Below are 17,621 nucleotides of genomic sequence, written 5' to 3' on the forward strand. Positions count from 1 at the left end.
AATTATCTGTCATGACACAATCTCTAATCCACGAAAGTCCAACTCTATTGCATCATATGGCTACAGCAGACTATGGTTTCTGTTGATTGTCTCGGTGACGATCATTTTTCTTTGATTAATCAGAAACAAAAAGAAAAAAAATTGACAAATGAACGAGATTATCTAAATTTAATACACAGACGAGACTTGTCTATTGATTAGTGACGGATCCAATTACAAATGCACAAATAATTTATAATTAAAAAATTAAAAAAATAATAAATAATTTAAAATAAATTTAGTCACTCTCTTTAATGTCCTTTTTTATAACTTTCTTAATTTTGTAATTACATGCTACTTTTTTTTTCTTTTTCTTTTTTAAAAAGTTAATTATAAATTATTTGTACATTTATAATTAGACTACATCAGTAAGAATGATATATTCAGCAAAGGCAAATTTTAGCATTTTTTTTTTTTATGGTTCTTGCACTACCAGATAGGTCAACCTATCTGTGTTATCTTGTACTATCATATAGGTCAACCTCCCTGTGTTATTTTTTTTCATGATATTCTCTCTCTTTTAAAAACTTTTAAGGCTTTGGCTTTAAAAACTTTTAAGGCTTTGGCTTGGATGCCTGGTGGAGGTAATGTTGTTGCTCATGTGCCAACTAAAAATGGCTTTTGAAGTCGAGTATTATGATTATGAGTGGAGGGTACGGCCCAGTAGGTATTAGATGCTCCGTTTTTTTCCCTTAATCTATCGGTATTCAATTTGGTGTGAAAAAACAAGAAAGAAAAAACTATTATGTAGGTTAGCATTTTTATATAGGTTAACTTAATGATTTTAAAAAGTTGAGCTATACTACAACCCCAAATCACAAACCAACCCTCTCAACCAAATGGTTAGCTGCCATATTCTGTACAGAGAGAAACTGTAGATTGCAAAGTTGCTTTCCGACTAAGTGCACAAGGACGGGTCGTCCATGCAAAAGACCCATGATCTCATCTCGGAGCATAAACAAAACACCAATATCTTCTAAGACCATAGCATATGAAGCATTTCTTCCTCTTCTGCTGGGAGAGAAAAGGGTGGAAGTCGCTCTGGGAGAACTTGACTTTGATTGTAGACATCCCATCCATGGGGATATGACTCTTGCTCAACAAACATGGATGATTTGAATCCGACTCTTACGAGTAAATTCCCGATTGAAGGAAAAGAGCCGATAAAGAAAGCAGAGTCAAACTGTGTTGTTCGATGAGTTCTAATTACAGAACTTCGAGCAGAGGCTTAAAGCTATTCGAAAAACACAGAAGATGGGTTTAGCAGAGCACAGAATTCTCAAGGGCATCATGCAACAAATCATGCCAAGGCCCTAGTACATTTTGCTTCACTAGATTAGTCCGGCCTAGTTCAATCCTCGTCAAAATTAATAATGAAAGAAAGTTAAATATTGGAAATATAAAATAAATTTCAAGACCACTGTTCATTTGTTTCTTCTTTATTTTTGGAAAAGAACAATAATAACTAATTGTTTTGTGAAACTTGATTAATAGAGAAGCTTTCTCATTAAACCAAGAGTAATAATGAATAGACAAAAGGATTAATAATCAACTCTCTCTCTCTCTCTCTCTCTCTCATTTTAATCAATGGGTACAATATTCAAATCGACATTTATATCATCATTTTTCTTGAACCAACTAAAATTTTCACTTAAATTGGATTATTCAAGAGCATCCCGACAACCGTAAAAGAAAAAAATATTAAAACGATGCCGGGTCCTTCAGAACCGAGCGCTTGGCGAGACACCAGAGCAAGAAACGGATCTAGTTTTGCACTATTCAACTCAAGCAGATGCGAAAGCAGCCAAGCAGGGACCATGAGCGTTTGTTAAGGATCAATGCTATGCTCCCACATTGAAACCCCCACACATACATAGAGGAGAGAGAACATTTTAGCTCGCAATTCATTCCAGACCAATTATATAATGAAACCCATATATAATGAAGACACACCGCATTGCTCAATCAGAACTTCCACCAGAATAACAAAGAAATCACCTTCCCAAAAACTATGGGCCCGTTTCTTTTTGATGGAAATGAGAGGAGAAAAAAAACAAGAAAAGAAAAAAGGAATGATATCAATAGAAATGTTGTGTTGTTTTGTCTTGAAAAAATAGGAAGGAATACGATTGGGTATAAGCTCTCCTCCCCTTGGGGAGGTCGAGTGTTCTACTTCGGTGGGGACAAAAATATACTCGCATAGTGCGTGTTCCCTAGAACTTTTTGTCAAAGGAAAAAATTATAGGAAAAAATGAAGGAGAAGAGGGAGAAATGGATGGATTTGGAAGGAGAAAGAGGGATTCACAAACCCATGCGTGGTAATTTTCTTATCTTTCTACAAGTGGAAGAAAGACGTAAAGTTAATACTATATTTTTCTTCATTAATCAACCAAGCAAGTTGAAAGGATAACATTATCATTTCTTTTCTCTCATAACTAACGTTATTCTCGTGGTTGTTTTGTTAAGTCCATGTCACAAAGCCCTTAAATATAGTCACTCGTACTGGTGTTATCCCTGAGTCAACTTCATCAGCCACATATTGTTGACAATTAAAAATAGGTTGAACTGTTAGTCACTAAAAGCTATTTAGCCTAGCCATTGTTCTAGTTACAGAAACATTTCACAAGCTACCCAGCCTTTCCTATTCATGTCAGAATACTGAAAGATACATTGTTAATTTGTTATTAAGCGACTAATGACCTCTCAGACCCTCAGTTCGTCCAAAACTTATAACAACACGATCCTCAGTCAAAACCAATTAAAAATACATAGTAATTACTCTGCGACAAATAAACAGCTCCCATATAACTAAAATAGGACTAACTCAAAACTACATAGTTGTGTTCGAGCCCAAGGAAGAACTTATGATCATTGGAATCTGGATGATCACCAAGGTTCCCATAAACGAGCTACATGAGCAAAGAGCCAAAGGCATCAAACAAAGGGCTTTCAAAGGCACTGATCGTGGAAGTTGCGCGGGGTGCATTTTAGACCAAATGTCATAACGATTACCCAGTATCAATTCCATGTAGAAATATTCAATGAACTAAACTCAACGTAGAAATGTTTACACCAAATAACTGACACATCCATCTTGCTTAATACCAAAAAGATTAAAGGTCGTAACTATATGCTCCAGTCACTGAGATGTAAACAAAATTAGGGAAAGAAGTAATTCACAGATTTGTTTAGGCGAGAAGTTTGGGAGATTGAGGATGGGAAAAAGTTAGCGCACAGTAATGAGAAGAACAGGCAGTTCAGAAAAATGTTTGAAACTTGACTCGTGCTAATGCTACACTTTTGTTTACTATCTCTTTAAATTTAAACACCCTGTTCATAACTAGATAACAACTGCTATATTGGCAAGCGAGCCCATTTGCAAAGAAACGAGCATATTCCATGAATCAATATCTAAGCACCTAGACATTCCAAGAATCAGACGAGGCCAATGATCAAACTCCCAACGGTGTCAGACCTACATGGAATTGAGTGGGGAAGAGTGAGAAGCTAAAACCCAAGATAACACTCCAAATCCAACTTAACAAATCCCCTTTTTAAGAAAGAGGAAATTCTACAAATCAATTTATAACCAAGCACCTAGAAATTCTAAGGAACAGACCGGGCCCTAACCAAGCACCTAGACATTCCAAAAAAATAGACGAGGCCATTGATCAAACTCCCACCAGATGCAGACCTACACGGAATTGAGTGGGATAGAAAGAAAGATATTTTACTAATCGGTTTCATCGAGACATTCCAAGAAGCAGACAAGGCCAACGATCAAACACACACCAGAGATACACCTACATGGAATTGATTCTACCAATGCACCTAGACATTCCAAGAAAGGGAGGGCCACTGGTCAAGCTCCCACCAATTCGAATTCAATATATTAAAATTTAAATTTTTCATAATAAGAGTGGTGCATTTTTTGAATCAATTATCGAAAAACTGCGCATTGAATCAATTTTTTAGTTTATGATTTTACCTCTAATAATTTTACAATCAGTGCTGCTTTTGTAGTGATGAATTTAAATTAATTTATCAAGTTTTTCATCCGTTTAATATATAATTATGTTAAACTAATGCTCAGTTAAAATTCTGAATCATTCAGTTAATTTTTCAAACCCTTGCCCTATTCGAAACAAAGCAAAAAATCAAATTATTTGATTCCAACATACGTGAGTGCAAAATCTAACATATTCATGAAAAACAACACGGCATAATTACATTGTGGTAAATCACATTCTTCATTAATTAGAAAATAAAATAGAACAAATTGACACAATCTTACAAATTCGAACTCAAGCACGAAACACAGAAATTACCACGATCAGCGACGATCTTGATCGCTGCGTTCCTTGGCAATCTGTTCCCTCTGTTTCTCGACGAGCTTATCGATAGCCGATTGCACAGCCTCGCGTCCTCCGATGAGCAACCGGGTCACGATTTCCGGATCTTTCTCGAACCGGGCCGCCTCGAACTCCTTCCGGGCGTTCTCTCTGAGAACGTCACGCCACAGCACGCCTCGCGAGTCGGGCCACATGAAGAACTGGGTGGCCCGGAGGATGTCCCGGTAGAGACTCAGCGCCTCGCGCCGATTGCTGGTGAGTCGCTGCCGAGTCAGGAGGTCATTCTCTTCGTCGTCGCCGTGGTGGGTTTTGTCTTTCTTGACCAGGTGTCTGTCCAATAGTTCGTCTATTGTGTCTGGGCCGTTGTGTAATAAACGCCGGTGGCGGAGGGCTATGTTGAAGCGGAGGTGGTTCAGAGAGACTGCGAGGTTTCGACATTTATGGACGTTGGGGAGCATCTTCTCTTTGCGGGCGATACAGCAACAATAAAATTTGCCGGTTATAAATATTAAATAAGCAGGAGAGAAATTATACTCATTTTGAAATTTATTATTACTAGTATTTGAATAAAAATTACAAATTGCTAATTATCCAACAAAAAAAAAGAGCAGAAAAATAAATAAATAAAAATCTTGTACATACGTGAACTCAATTTAATATTTTTATAAGCAAGCAACACGACCATTTTGTTCACTAGCAGTGCGGATTTTAAATTAAATTAATTTAGTAATATTTAAAATCAATTAATCTCAACTCTTTTAAAAAATTGAAACCTAACCGATCAGATCACATTATTTATACCATATTAGTTATGAACTAATCGAATTGGTACCTTTTATGAAACAAAGCCCAAAATAATTTCATCATAGAATTGGATGATGTGCTGACGGATATGAAATTGGGACTTTAGGGTTGAGTTATGAGATATTTTTTATAAGGTGTAGTGAGGTATCTGAATTGATTTTATTATTATTATTATTATCCCTTATCATAATTAAATTCATCTATAGACATTAGCATAGTACCTAAACAAATAGTTATGGTCCGTTTGACGTGCGTCATGATATTATTTTTTTGATATTGATATCCAAATTTTCATATCATGTTTTAGTTGACGGATATTGGTTTGGAACAGTTCATAACATATCACATGTTTTTTGGTCCAAACACATATCAGTGCATTGGTGATATAGTTTGTTTTAATATTGTAGCAAAGAAATTAAAGTAAAATTTTAAATTTCTCAAAACAAATTTTCGTATCGTTACTAAATATAGTTCCGATTTCTGCCCAAAAGGGTTGTTTTGGTATTGATAAAAAATATAACGCCTAAAACACATCCATGCCAAACAGCCCCCTTAAATTGTGACTCACCATGTCTAACACATCAATAAATTTTTTTACTGTTGAATTAAAGTTATTTTATTGTGCTGTGTGACATAAATGGTTTGTTGAGAGCTTTTGAGTAGCTTCAAGGTCCTAAAAAATCAGAGAAAAATTAACACCCATTGCTATAAAGCCTTTTGTATTTTAAATCCTCCTTTTAAATTGTCATTTGTTAAACATCAAATGATATATGATGGTGCCTTTCATGCTCAGATTTTTCATCTCTTCAATTATTCCACTAAATAATACCACATGGAAAAAGTGTAGTAAAGAAAAGAATTTTGAATTACTTTATCAGATTTTAGAATAATTTTTTTTTTTAAGAATTTGGAATTACTTTATCAGATTTTAGAATAAATTTTTTTTTTTCAAAAAAAAAAAAAAAAACATTATTTTTCATTTTCTGTAACAACATGCCACAGGTTCAATTGGGTAAAAAAACCAAAAGACACAACTGCAAAATGGAATTCATCCCTCCAAACAAACTGCCAATTCCTTAAACAACAAAGGATTTCTTTTGCTTGTTTTGGGTAGCAATATGGAGACAACAAAAATACACATCCTTTATGAGGGACCAAAGTTGATGAACACTGAACTATGTTGAAACAGATACAGGAGAGGGAAGAATTCCTTGCAAATACAAAATAGAGTCCCACTCACTACATCAGCAATGACCTTGCATATCGAGCATCTCACTCAGACCTTTCAGTCTCTCTAATCCTTCACTAACCAAGAAACGAATCCTCTGTTTGTCAGTGCAGTTCCGGTTAGTCTCCATCTCTTGTCTAATCTGCTGTTTCAATTCAACTGTGAAATCCATCACAATCAATGCAACACCGTTATATATGTTTATGGAAAAAATGAAATACCAATAACAATAATTACAAGTTCGGAACATGGGCACCAGGTTGAGAAGTAAACGAGATATAAATTTGTAAATTCAACGAGGAAAATGTTTGAAAACAACTTATAAAATTTAATCACAAGCAGGTGAAAATTTTGGTAAAAGACTATGTCAAGAAATGACTATGAAAATGTAAAAGAATGATATCAAATTATCATGAAAAACCGAGGTCCTTGTTAAAATAAAATATAAAAACAAAGAAAAAAAATAGAAACACAGACAACCTGTTTATAAAATGGTCAGAAACACTGTCCTTTGAAAATATAAATACAATTCATAAGCATTTCTGAATCTAATTTCTCAAAAGAGCTACCAGCAAAGCAAGTTTTTACTCCTGGGAGGAGAAGTTTGATGGATAGTTGCTCTGTTAATGCATATGATATAATGATTTGACTCCGTCAGATAATCTAAAGTTTGCAAACTAAAAATAATTTGCTTGAAAAGTCTTTGTAAATTTGTTCCTTATTTGTCTATTAAAAGGAAAAGGGTCCTTTTCTGAAACATCTACACACCAACATGAGCAGCAGTGTTTTGAAATTTTTACCCTTGAAAACTTCATGGAAATAAGAGACAAAATAAATTTAAAAAAATAAATAAAAGAAGGAAAAGAAGACAATTGAGAGTTGTCAGTGCAACAGATGATGTTAAATTTAAATTCCAATTACAAGGGATTTTCAAGTCTATAGTTATAAATTTGCCAAGGTTTTGAACAAAGATTAAGTCATCCAAACAAGAATACAAACAAACAGAAAAGGCAAAGGGAGTTAGTGAATATAAGATTGGAAGAAAGTACAAATTTTGGCAAAACAACCTGTAAGTTTCCCTCATGTTAAAAGCTGCCATATATTCTGCTTATTTCCAAACCACAAAGTGTCGGTTATGTACATGATTTTCAGAAGTTACAAAACCTTACCTCTTGCATGACCAGGGGCTCTTCGAGCAGTCCTTAGAGCTTGCCTATACAGCTTCAATACTCGAGCACGGAGGATAAATTCCTGCAAATCCAAGGGGAGAACCATAACTGATTCTCTTCCACAATTGCATACTACAAAATCAGAGTCTATCTTAAGAGCAAAGCTGGTCCAAATAATGACTAACTTTACTAGAAAGCAAATTGAGATTAACATTTCGAAATTATGTTCAAAATTCAGAATAAGATCTCATTCAAACTTATTAATTTCTTAGGATTAGTTCAGTTGAGGCATAAACTTCTAATTAGAGTTTGCCCCACTAGTGTGACCTCAGTCGACGCATTCACAAATGAACTTCTAATTAGAGTTTGCCCCACTGGTGCGACCATGTCACTATGTGACTTACTGCATTACCTATTCCTCTCAACATAACATGCCAACAAAATACGAGATAATTATGGGTATAGTTTTTCCTTTTGATACACACACCATGATATGGGGTTGCCTTCTTTAGCACATCTCATTTAACTTAAATTCTAATTGGTTATATTCTTTAAAAATAGTAACATCGTACATTATGTTGTTATTTAATGTAAAAAAATGTTTCTGCATACTCATTCAAGTCAAGCCCCCGTATTCCAAAATTTGGGGAAGCGTTGACGATTAAAAAACAGATCCGGTCCCATACACATTCCTCAGTTTCTGTCACATAGGTCACACCCAAAAATTAATCAACATTCCATGAAAAAGGACATTATCCAATTTTGGTCCCACTACAGCAAGGTCTTCGGGAGGGGGGACTCAAGACAAACCTAACATTTGGTATTTCAAAAAGTGGTTGCTCTGAGAGTCGAACTCGTACCAATGACATTGACATTCAAGGGTTAAATCGCCGAAATAGGCAACGGCCCTCTCAACATTTCCATCACATTCAGTGATTCACAATAATTGCATTTGCAGAAGAGTCAGCTAAAAGGCTATACTAAAAACTCAGCAGAAATAATTCATGATTCTGACATAAACATAAATGTTCAATTAGTCTAGCCCTGGAAAATATATGAAGCATAAAAATTAAATAAAATGTCTGACTATGTGCACTAAAGTATCCCATCAGCATATTTTGGTGATAATTTGTTTCCATTAAAAGCTCCATGAACTACAGTTGCTTTTCATCAATCAAACACATAAGGTTTTAAAAATGTAAATTAACAGCATCTGATACATGAACATAGGTGATGGGCCACCAGTCCAACTCCTACTCCCATGAGTCCTCTTTCCTTGTGAAGAGACGCCATCATTTAGCTGAAATAGCAGAACAGCCAGAAGTACTCAAGCAATTCTACCTTACTTTTGACAACAAAATGACAGAAATGCTCCTCCATAAAGTAACTTAATCAATTGATTTGTAACTACATGAACCTCGAAGGTACTAGATGCTAATGAAGAACATGCTATACCCATAAACAAGAGAATTTCATTTTGATGCTATGCACAAAATTCCTTAGAATGGATTCATTCTGACGAATGTCATCTACTTCATTAGAATCATTACATCCATTCATGGACACAAAAAATAGTACATCCATTTTTGGAAAGGGACATGTATTTTGGGACATCCCAAAATAGAAAGATGGACAAGAATTTTAGGACGGAGGGAGTAAATGTTACTTAATGTGAAAAAATGTTTCTACATACCCATTCAAGTCAAGCCCCCGCATTCTAAGATTTGGGAACGCGTTGATAATTAAAAATAGATCTGATCCCATACTCATACCTCAGCACATGTCACATAGATTATACATCCAAAAATTATTCAACACTCTGTGACAAAGGACATTATCCAATTTTGGTCCTGCCACAACAAGGTCTTTGGGAGGGGGGACTCAAGACAAACCTAAGATTTGGTATTTCACAAAGTGGCTGCTCTAAGACTCGAACTTGTACCAATGACCCTGATATTCAAGGGTTAAACCGCCGAAATAGGCAACGTACCTCTCAACATTTCCATCACAATTAAGTGATTCGCAATTGTTAACCATAGTATTGTTGAGGAGAAGAATAGAAAAAGAAAAAGAAAAAGAAAAAGGAGGATTGAGGGGGCAATTATTAACTTATTGTATTTTCAAAAGAGTCAGCTAAAAGACTACATAATAAAATTCGGCAAAAATTATTCATGATTCTGACCTGACATAAACGCAAGTTTTGAAATAGTCTTGGTTAATAAATGAGACATAAAAATTAAATAAAATGTCCGACTATTTGCGCTAAAATATCCATCAGCATATTTTGGTGATAATTTGTTTCCAGTAAAAGCTCAATGAACTACAGTTGCTTTTCATCAATCAAACATTTAAGGTTTTAAAATGCAAATTAACAGCCTATGATACATGAACATAGGTGATGGGCCACCAGTCTCACAGGCTAAACCTACTCCCATAAGCCCTCTTCCCTTGTGAAGAGACACCATCATTAGCTGTAATAGCAGAACAGCCAGAAGTACTCGAGCAATTCTACCTTACTTTTTGACAACAAAATGACAGAAATGCTCCTCCATAAAGTAACTTAATCGCTTTGATTTGGACCTACATGAACCTCAAAGGTACTAGACGCTAACGAAGAACATGCTATACCCATAAACAAGCAAATTGCATTTTGATGCTATGCACAAAATTCCTTAGAATGGATTCATTCTCATTAATGTCATCTACTTCATTAAAATCATTACCTCCATTCATGGACACGAATGCAACCACAAACAATCATAAATAAGAACGGCCATTTTACGCTGTGCCTTGTAACATGTCAATGCAAAGCAATTTCCTCAAGCTACTCAGCCAATGTATGAAATGCAACTAGCAATACTCAACATGAAACCACTAGTTATATGCGCACACAAACACACACACACACATATCAAACAATTAAACCTATTTATCAAACAACCATCTGACCGAAGATTGAATTGACAGAGAAAGCTTGCATAGGGATGTTAGTTAGGGTTAACTCATAGGAACACCAGGATTTTGCAATCCAGAAATTATGATATACAAAAATAGCAGTTACAGATTCTTCCAAAAAAAATTATGTGTGTGATTTTATTTTCAGTTCAATCCTTCAATCAAATCAATCGTTTACATTTACTCAGTGACATTACTCCTTAAAAACCCTAAAACTTGGATTTTAGGATTCAATAAATGTATGAAACAAATACAAATTTTTTAAAGGGAAAAAGTTTAGGTATACCTTGGGGACAATGAGAAAATCGAGTGTCCTTTCTTCCTTATTCTCTAGCGTGGACGTTTTCAATAACGAAATCGAAATCCGGTTGTTGTCAGCAAGAAGAAATTCGTTGTGCGTGCAGATTTCGTTATTTCAAGTTTCAACTTTCACCCGATAATTAACCCACCCGGAATCCAGCTACCCAACTACCTTTCCCAGCCCAGCCCAACCCACCCAAAATGCACTCTCTTTTTGTTTTGGTTTGTGTCAAACGGGCTAGGAGTTCGGCCCATTTACCATACCATATGTCTCCAAGTCAAGGAGTGGGGGTTTATCAAGTCTAATAATTATTTTTCACTAGTCAGTTATCATTTTCCATTCGGATATGATGTATAGACTATTTTCATTTATACCCATTATATTTAGATCCGATTTTCTCCATCTTGATCGGTCACGTTTTGATCGGGCATTCTACGTGACATCAGATGACTCTAATACTAAGTGTAGCAAGTCGAATGCTTCACGATCACATCCAAAAACTTAAATCATTAGGTGAGTCTAACACTCAATCTATTTATATTCCTTACATTTTCCATACAAATCCTACCACTTAGAACTAGAATGTTTAATTCATTTTAAGTTGAAAGGAGTCTCAAATTTTGTTTAATTAACATCCTTCGGAAACAATGTTCTAACAGTTGAGTAAAAAAGATTCTAATATCATAACCATCAAAGTAGTCTTCATGTTTTTCTCTTTTATATTTGTACCTATTTTATATTATATTTGGAATAATCGAATCAGTATTTTGGATTTAAAATTAAAAAAAATTTAGTTCAAAATTTAAGTCGAATTTTCTCCAAAATTTAAGTCGAATTTTCTCCAATCTCACTTTCAAGATGCGATTCGGTGTTCCAAACACACCAATATTCTTGAGAGAAATCTGCTTCAATTGTGTAGATTAAGGATTGAAAAAAATGTAAATTAAGAAATCTACTCAAGACGCATAATTCATTGTTAGGGTGGCAAAATTTGACATGATTTGTCAACACGACTTGAACTTGACACAAGTTAAGCGGGTGTTCGTTTATTAATGGGTTAATATGATTAATCTATTTAGTTAATCGTGTCGTGTTTGAGTTGAGGAATTCAATCCGTGTAACTCGTTTATACACTTTTAACTATACATGTCATAAATAAATGTTTATTTGAGTTCCAAAATTACTATTTAAACTTGTGTTTTATAATTTAATCTTTTGTAGACTAAAGATTATTTAGTAATGTGATTGGATTGAAACTTATATATTTTTAATATTTATTGTTTGATTGAGGATTATTAATAATTTAAATAATATAATATTTTATTTTTGTAAATTAGTCATTAAATGAGTTATACTTATAATTCGTTTAATAAATAGATCGAGTTAGTATTGAAAATTCTTGACACGATTTGTATTCCGATCAAATTATTTAATATAATATTTTTAATCAGATACAACACGATTATGACACATGTCCACAAATTGTCACCCCTGTACATTGTTACATCAATTTTGTTTATTTATTATTTATTTATCCTTTGGTGTGAATGATTGAGATACAAAGAGACATGGTTCATCACGATTTAGGGGGACACACTCCTTTCTGTTTCCTCTCTGCCCCCGGGACTAGTGGTTCCCAAGCACGTCCCTGTCCTATTGTCTCCTCTTCATTCAATTCGTTTTTTAATATACAGTATAAATTAAGCACCGAGCGGATGAATACTCGCAAGTTATATGTACACCACTTGACGCTCGAAGCACATGGCTGTCCAGTGTCCACACCCCCAAACCTTGTTAAGTTGCTTGGTGGGCACATCAGGGAAATATATATATATATATATATATATATATATATATATATATATATCGAAATAAAATATCCCGAACACTTAATATGCAAAATTGTCTATTTTTCTAAATCTAAATAATAATAATTTATAATTGACAGGAGACACTATATTATGAATAATAATGATTCAGGATTTAGAAGTCCTATAATTTTTATTTATTTATGTGAGTAGAGACTTAAGTTATTATTATTTGTAACATCACGATGATATCAGTTTTCACTCATATAAAATTAGTTAAATTTTTATCTAAATTCACACAGTAATAATTACTACATTTACGGCACCCTAACACCTATTTTATGGGAGGATGAAAGGTGGACCGCATCATTAATGAGAAAGTCTACAGCAGACTTCTTGGTATTTTAGACATTATGTATTACATTTGCTAATTCAAGAAAATAACCTAATAATAAAGACTTCTCACTTTATATTTTGAAGGTCGTTGCTCGGTATATGAAGTATTCTAAGACACTCAATGTAACAGTAACAAAAACAAGATAAAATATTTGGTGTACATTGTTCCAGTTTTCTTATTTGGGCCGATCTCAACCTCTCAATCTATGTCAATAATATGTGTATATATCTGTGGGTATAGCGTACATTGGATGGAAATAGCGCGTAGATGTTTGAATTCTACGACAAAATGTTTTCATATGGTGTATGGCAGTACGTGTTTGACCTTATTGAAACTTACAAAATCAAATTGCCTTATAATGACAAAATCATTTATACTCTTACTATGAATCAAGACAAATATACCACTCCCTCGGCCAACCTAATAAAATAATATTGCATCTCTAATCTTATTTAACGCATTAACCATAAATGACCATTTCATACATCTCTCGTCATGTACGTGTAGGTAATGAAGTGTGGAGCAGACTTAACCTTATATATATATATATATATAGACACACACACACTAGTGGTTAACTATTTGTAAGCACATGTTGTATGATTGCATATTTAATTTTTGGTTGACAAAGTACAAAAGCTAAATGATTAACCAACCAAACACATGTTTGGACAGTGCCGGCTAAGTTTTCAAAGTAAATTTTGTAGGTTCGAGACCCACCCTAACCTAATATTGGTTTTAAGATTTGACCACAAAAATTACTTTTATTTACCAAAAAAAAAAAAAAAATGGTGTATAAAATAATTACAGATTGTTGGTCTTATTTTACTTTTACTCATTTTTTTTTTAAATATCTATATCATGACAAATAAAGTTGACTTACATTTGAATCCATGAAAACTTAAATGCTCAACCTTATACTCTCTCGTCCCATATTAGTTGTCTCATTATTTCATTTTTATATGTTCCAAATCAGTTCTCCTCTTTAAAAAGTCAAATCATCTTTCTTTTATATTTTCATTCTTTATTTTTTTAAAAAATTTCAAATTTTGTAACTATATATATTTAAATTAAAAAAGACAATTTGATAATTTTAAAAAGTGACAATGCATTAATTGCATTTTTTTAAAAAAATTTAATTTATAATATATGGACCTTTATTGTGGAACGAAAGGAGTACTTTTTAAGATTAAAAAGTAGAACTAAAATTAATATGCATATATTACTATTTTAACTCACTTATACATTTGGCACACAGGATATAAAATATTTTGTCAAAATAAAGAAAAAAAGAAAAGAAAAAAGAACCACTAGACTTCTCAGCCATGTGTATATTTGGCAAATTCAACACATCGCACACTGAAGCCGGCAGAAATGATGTATTTTGTACCCTAATTTCCTTGTGCCAAACGTCATTTTCAAGTTTGAAATTCTAAAAAAAGTCATAATTTGTGATTTTTCAAAATTCACAAGTCCATAATTCACGTGATTAAAAATTAAATGGCGTAAAAGCCAATTCTCGTCCAAATCTACTTGTCAAGCTTATCTTATCATCACATCAAGCCACGTGTAATCCCAATAAATGTCGGTATCATCCAACCATACCAATTCCAAGTTAAAATAAGTAATAATTAAGCACACCATTTTCATTAAAATAAGTCATATTTATTAGTCCATTTGAATCAGCCCTCAGTTGTAGACTTTGAATACAAATTTAAATTTTGGGCTACTGTGTGAAAATGTGAATTTCATACCAAGCTGTACCATTAAACTCTGGTGTGCTGGTTTTGCTCATTCATCTGACTCTCTCTTTTCTTGAAAAGGTCAATAATTAGAAAAAACAATCCTTATTGTCACTGTGTCTCGATCTCCCTCTATATATATATATATATAGATATATATCGAAGAAAATATTGAAAAATACACATTACACCAAAGCTCGCTCATGGCAATGGATCAGAAACCACCTAACTCAAAGAGCAAGCTCTTAAAGTTTCTACCAAAAGCAGCTTCAGTTGTGAGGTTTCAAAACCCTACTAATTTCAGCAGCCCAAGATCTGATAATACACACAAACTCAAAACCAATTGCGGCAGAGGATTCTCCGGTCCGATCATATCGATGATTCCGATGGAAGCTCGCCGGAAGTCGAAGAACTCGAGCTTCGAAGCTCAAGAGCCCACTTCGCCGAAGATCTCATGCATGGGACAAATCAAGCACAAGCACAAGCAGAGGCACAGCAACAACAACAACAACGTTAAGAAGACCAAGAAAATTGTTTCGCTGCCCAAAGATTTCAAGACCGTGTCTTCGCAACCTGAGGTGAAGAAAAAGTTGTCGTCGTCGTCCACGATTAGGAATATATTTGGTGGCGTGAAATCAAGAAGGAAGTCTGACCATTCTGCTGATCATCACAAGCCGCCGGCGGTTCCTGATAGGGCACCGGGGTTGAGTCAGATGAGGCGGTTCGCGAGCAGCCGTGATACATTCGCCAATTTTGATTGGACGGCGCCTCAGGTTGCACCGGTGGACTCGGATCACCGGAATTATTATTCCTCCGACGAAGATAGAGGAGAGAGCGACGGAGAAGAAGAAGAAGTCGTTATTCCTTTCTCTGCACCTATATTGGTAGGTGGAGGTGGACGGGTAGCTTTGGAGCCAAGGAAAGAAATTAATCTATGGAAGAGAAGGACCATGGCTAAACCTAGACCTCTTCAAGTGAATACACCATAGTAATTTTTTTGGATTTCTATTTTTATTTTATTATTTTATACTTTTTCTTCAATTGTGTGCTTTTTTTTTTGGGATGGTTTTGATTGTTTAAAGTTTAAACAAATGAAGGTATATGCAGAAAAACTGTTATTGTAAATAAGATTATTATTGGTTATCTTGAAACAATATTACATTCTTTTGTTCGTGTATTAATTCCATTTGTTTGTACTTTTTTGAGTTGCTTTGAAACCAAGTGTTTGATCCTATAAGCAATTAAATTGTATTAAAAATAGATGATATCATATACATTTTTTTGATCTAACAAGAAAGTAGTATAATCAAATTAATTGATCATTCAAATTTGGTCACCGAACCATACAAAATAAAAAATATTATTTTTCTGTCCTAATATGATTGAATTCTTCACAGGCTAAGATCCTGCCGTTTAGCTTGCTGGCGGATTTAACAACATCAATGTATATACAGCTGGCTTTTCTACTTTTCTTTTATTTCAATTTTTTATTTTTGTTTTTTGTACGTTCGTTTTTTGACATTAAACTTTCTTCTGGTGATACATTTTGGCTCCAATTCACGTGAGTTGATGATAATATTTTTTTGTGGGTATTTTAAGTAGGGATTTACTTTTTTTTTTTTTTTTTTTTTTTAAGACAAGAACTTATGCTACGTTGGGTGTGCATGAATGGAATAGAATGCCCATTCTAACCATTCTTTTGATTGGTATGCAACTTAAAGTGAGAATGGTCATTCCATTGGAATGAAAATTCATTCCTAGGAATGAAAATCCATTTCACAACTAAACCTATGGAATGACCATTCCATTCCCAAGTAATTTATTTTAAAAAATCGACTTCCTAAAACACCCTCATATTCCAAGTCTAAAAACCACCATTACCTTCCACCACAATCATCTTCGCCTTTCACCACCACCACTACCTTCCACCACCATTGACTTTCACCATCGCCCACCACTTTCCACCACCGCCGCCGCCGCCCCTTTCACCACCGCTTCCGCCACCGTTTGCCGCAACCACCACCGTCGCCTTTTACCACCGTTACCGCCACCACCTTCCACCACCACCACTGCCATTGCCTTTCGCCACATTCCACCACCATCGCCGTCATCACCTTTCACCACTGGCACCACCTTCCACCACCACCACTGCTACCGCCTTTCACTGCCACCACCACCTTCCACTACCACCACCGCCCTACACCGCCGCCGCATTCAACAGCCGCAAACGCCTCCCACGTCGCCTTCCACCATCACCATCGCCGCCTACCACCTTCCATCACCACCACCACCACCACTTTCCACCACCAACTACTGCCACCACCTTCCACCACCGCCTTCCACCGCCGCCACCACCACCTTTAACCATCGCCACCATCACCACCACTTTCCCCCACTACCTTTCGCCATCGCCTACTACCTTCCGCCATCACCACCGCCACCACTACCTTCCACCACCGCCACCACCTTCCATCACCACCTTCCACCACCGCCTTCCACCACCTTCTACCATCGCCACCACCACCACCTTCCGCCACCGCCGTCATCACCACCTTTCGCCATCACCCACTACCTTCCACCACCGCCACCACCACCTTCCACCACCGCCACCACCTTCCATCACCACCACCACCACCACCACCTTCCACCACTGTCTTCCACCACCACTATAGTCACACCACTATTTCCTTTCACCACAACCACCACACTACTGCCACCACCACCACTGCCACTTTCCACCACCATTACTACCACCAATTTTCACCATTGTCACCACTGCCGCCTTTCAACACCACCACCTACACTACTATCGCTTTCCACCATCCA

The 17,621-nt window shown here is 35.4% G+C and overlaps 3 protein-coding genes across 5 annotated transcripts; 1 reads left to right on the plus strand and 2 right to left on the minus strand.

Moving 5' to 3' along the window:
• Positions 1-4,182: 4,182 nt before the first annotated feature.
• Positions 4,183-4,904, minus strand: LOC132277302 (uncharacterized). Its single transcript, XM_059779121.1, has one exon. It carries the CDS (start codon positions 4,847-4,849, stop codon positions 4,373-4,375), a length of 477 nt encoding a protein of 158 aa, XP_059635104.1. The 5' UTR covers positions 4,850-4,904; the 3' UTR covers positions 4,183-4,372.
• Positions 4,905-6,203: 1,299 nt separating this feature from the next.
• Positions 6,204-10,950, minus strand: LOC132279000 (uncharacterized). Of its 3 annotated transcripts, none has more exons than XM_059780915.1 (3): positions 10,834-10,950; positions 7,593-7,700; positions 6,204-6,582 (listed from the first exon to the last, which is right to left on the minus strand). In XM_059780915.1, the coding sequence occupies exons 2-3, from the start codon at positions 7,696-7,698 to the stop codon at positions 6,440-6,442; spliced, it is 249 nt and encodes an 82-aa protein (XP_059636898.1). In that variant the 5' UTR covers positions 7,699-7,700; positions 10,834-10,950; the 3' UTR covers positions 6,204-6,439. The 3 variants fall into 3 exon arrangements, with proteins under 3 accessions (XP_059636898.1, XP_059636899.1, XP_059636900.1); XM_059780916.1 differs by having other exon boundaries at positions 7,593-7,708; positions 10,834-10,946; XM_059780917.1 differs by having other exon boundaries at positions 7,593-7,724; positions 10,834-10,945.
• Positions 10,951-14,740: 3,790 nt separating this feature from the next.
• Positions 14,741-15,976, plus strand: LOC132278775 (uncharacterized protein At1g76070). The gene has a single exon (XM_059780662.1). It carries the CDS (start codon positions 14,999-15,001, stop codon positions 15,782-15,784), a length of 786 nt encoding a protein of 261 aa, XP_059636645.1. The 5' UTR covers positions 14,741-14,998; the 3' UTR covers positions 15,785-15,976.
• The last annotated feature ends 1,645 nt before the right edge of the window (positions 15,977-17,621 follow it).

Source organism: Cornus florida, unplaced genomic scaffold (assembly GCF_030987335.1).
Source record: "Cornus florida cultivar Cherokee Brave unplaced genomic scaffold, ASM3098733v1 CherokeeBrave_3.0.0_Hap2_Chr10, whole genome shotgun sequence".
NCBI classification, from domain to species: domain Eukaryota; kingdom Viridiplantae; phylum Streptophyta; class Magnoliopsida; order Cornales; family Cornaceae; genus Cornus; species Cornus florida.

Coding starts and splice junctions, on each gene's coding strand:
- LOC132279000 (XM_059780915.1), bottom strand. CDS start 7,698: ATGGTTCTCCCCTTGGATTTGCAGGAATTTATCCTCCGTGCTCGAGTA. Junction 6,583..7,592: donor AGCCCCTGGTCATGCAAGAG/GTAAGGTTTTGT, acceptor TGGATTTCACAG/TTGAATTGAAACAGCAGATT.
- LOC132278775 (XM_059780662.1), top strand. CDS start 14,999: ATGGCAATGGATCAGAAACCACCTAACTCAAAGAGCAAGCTCTTAAAG.
- LOC132277302 (XM_059779121.1), bottom strand. CDS start 4,849: ATGCTCCCCAACGTCCATAAATGTCGAAACCTCGCAGTCTCTCTGAAC.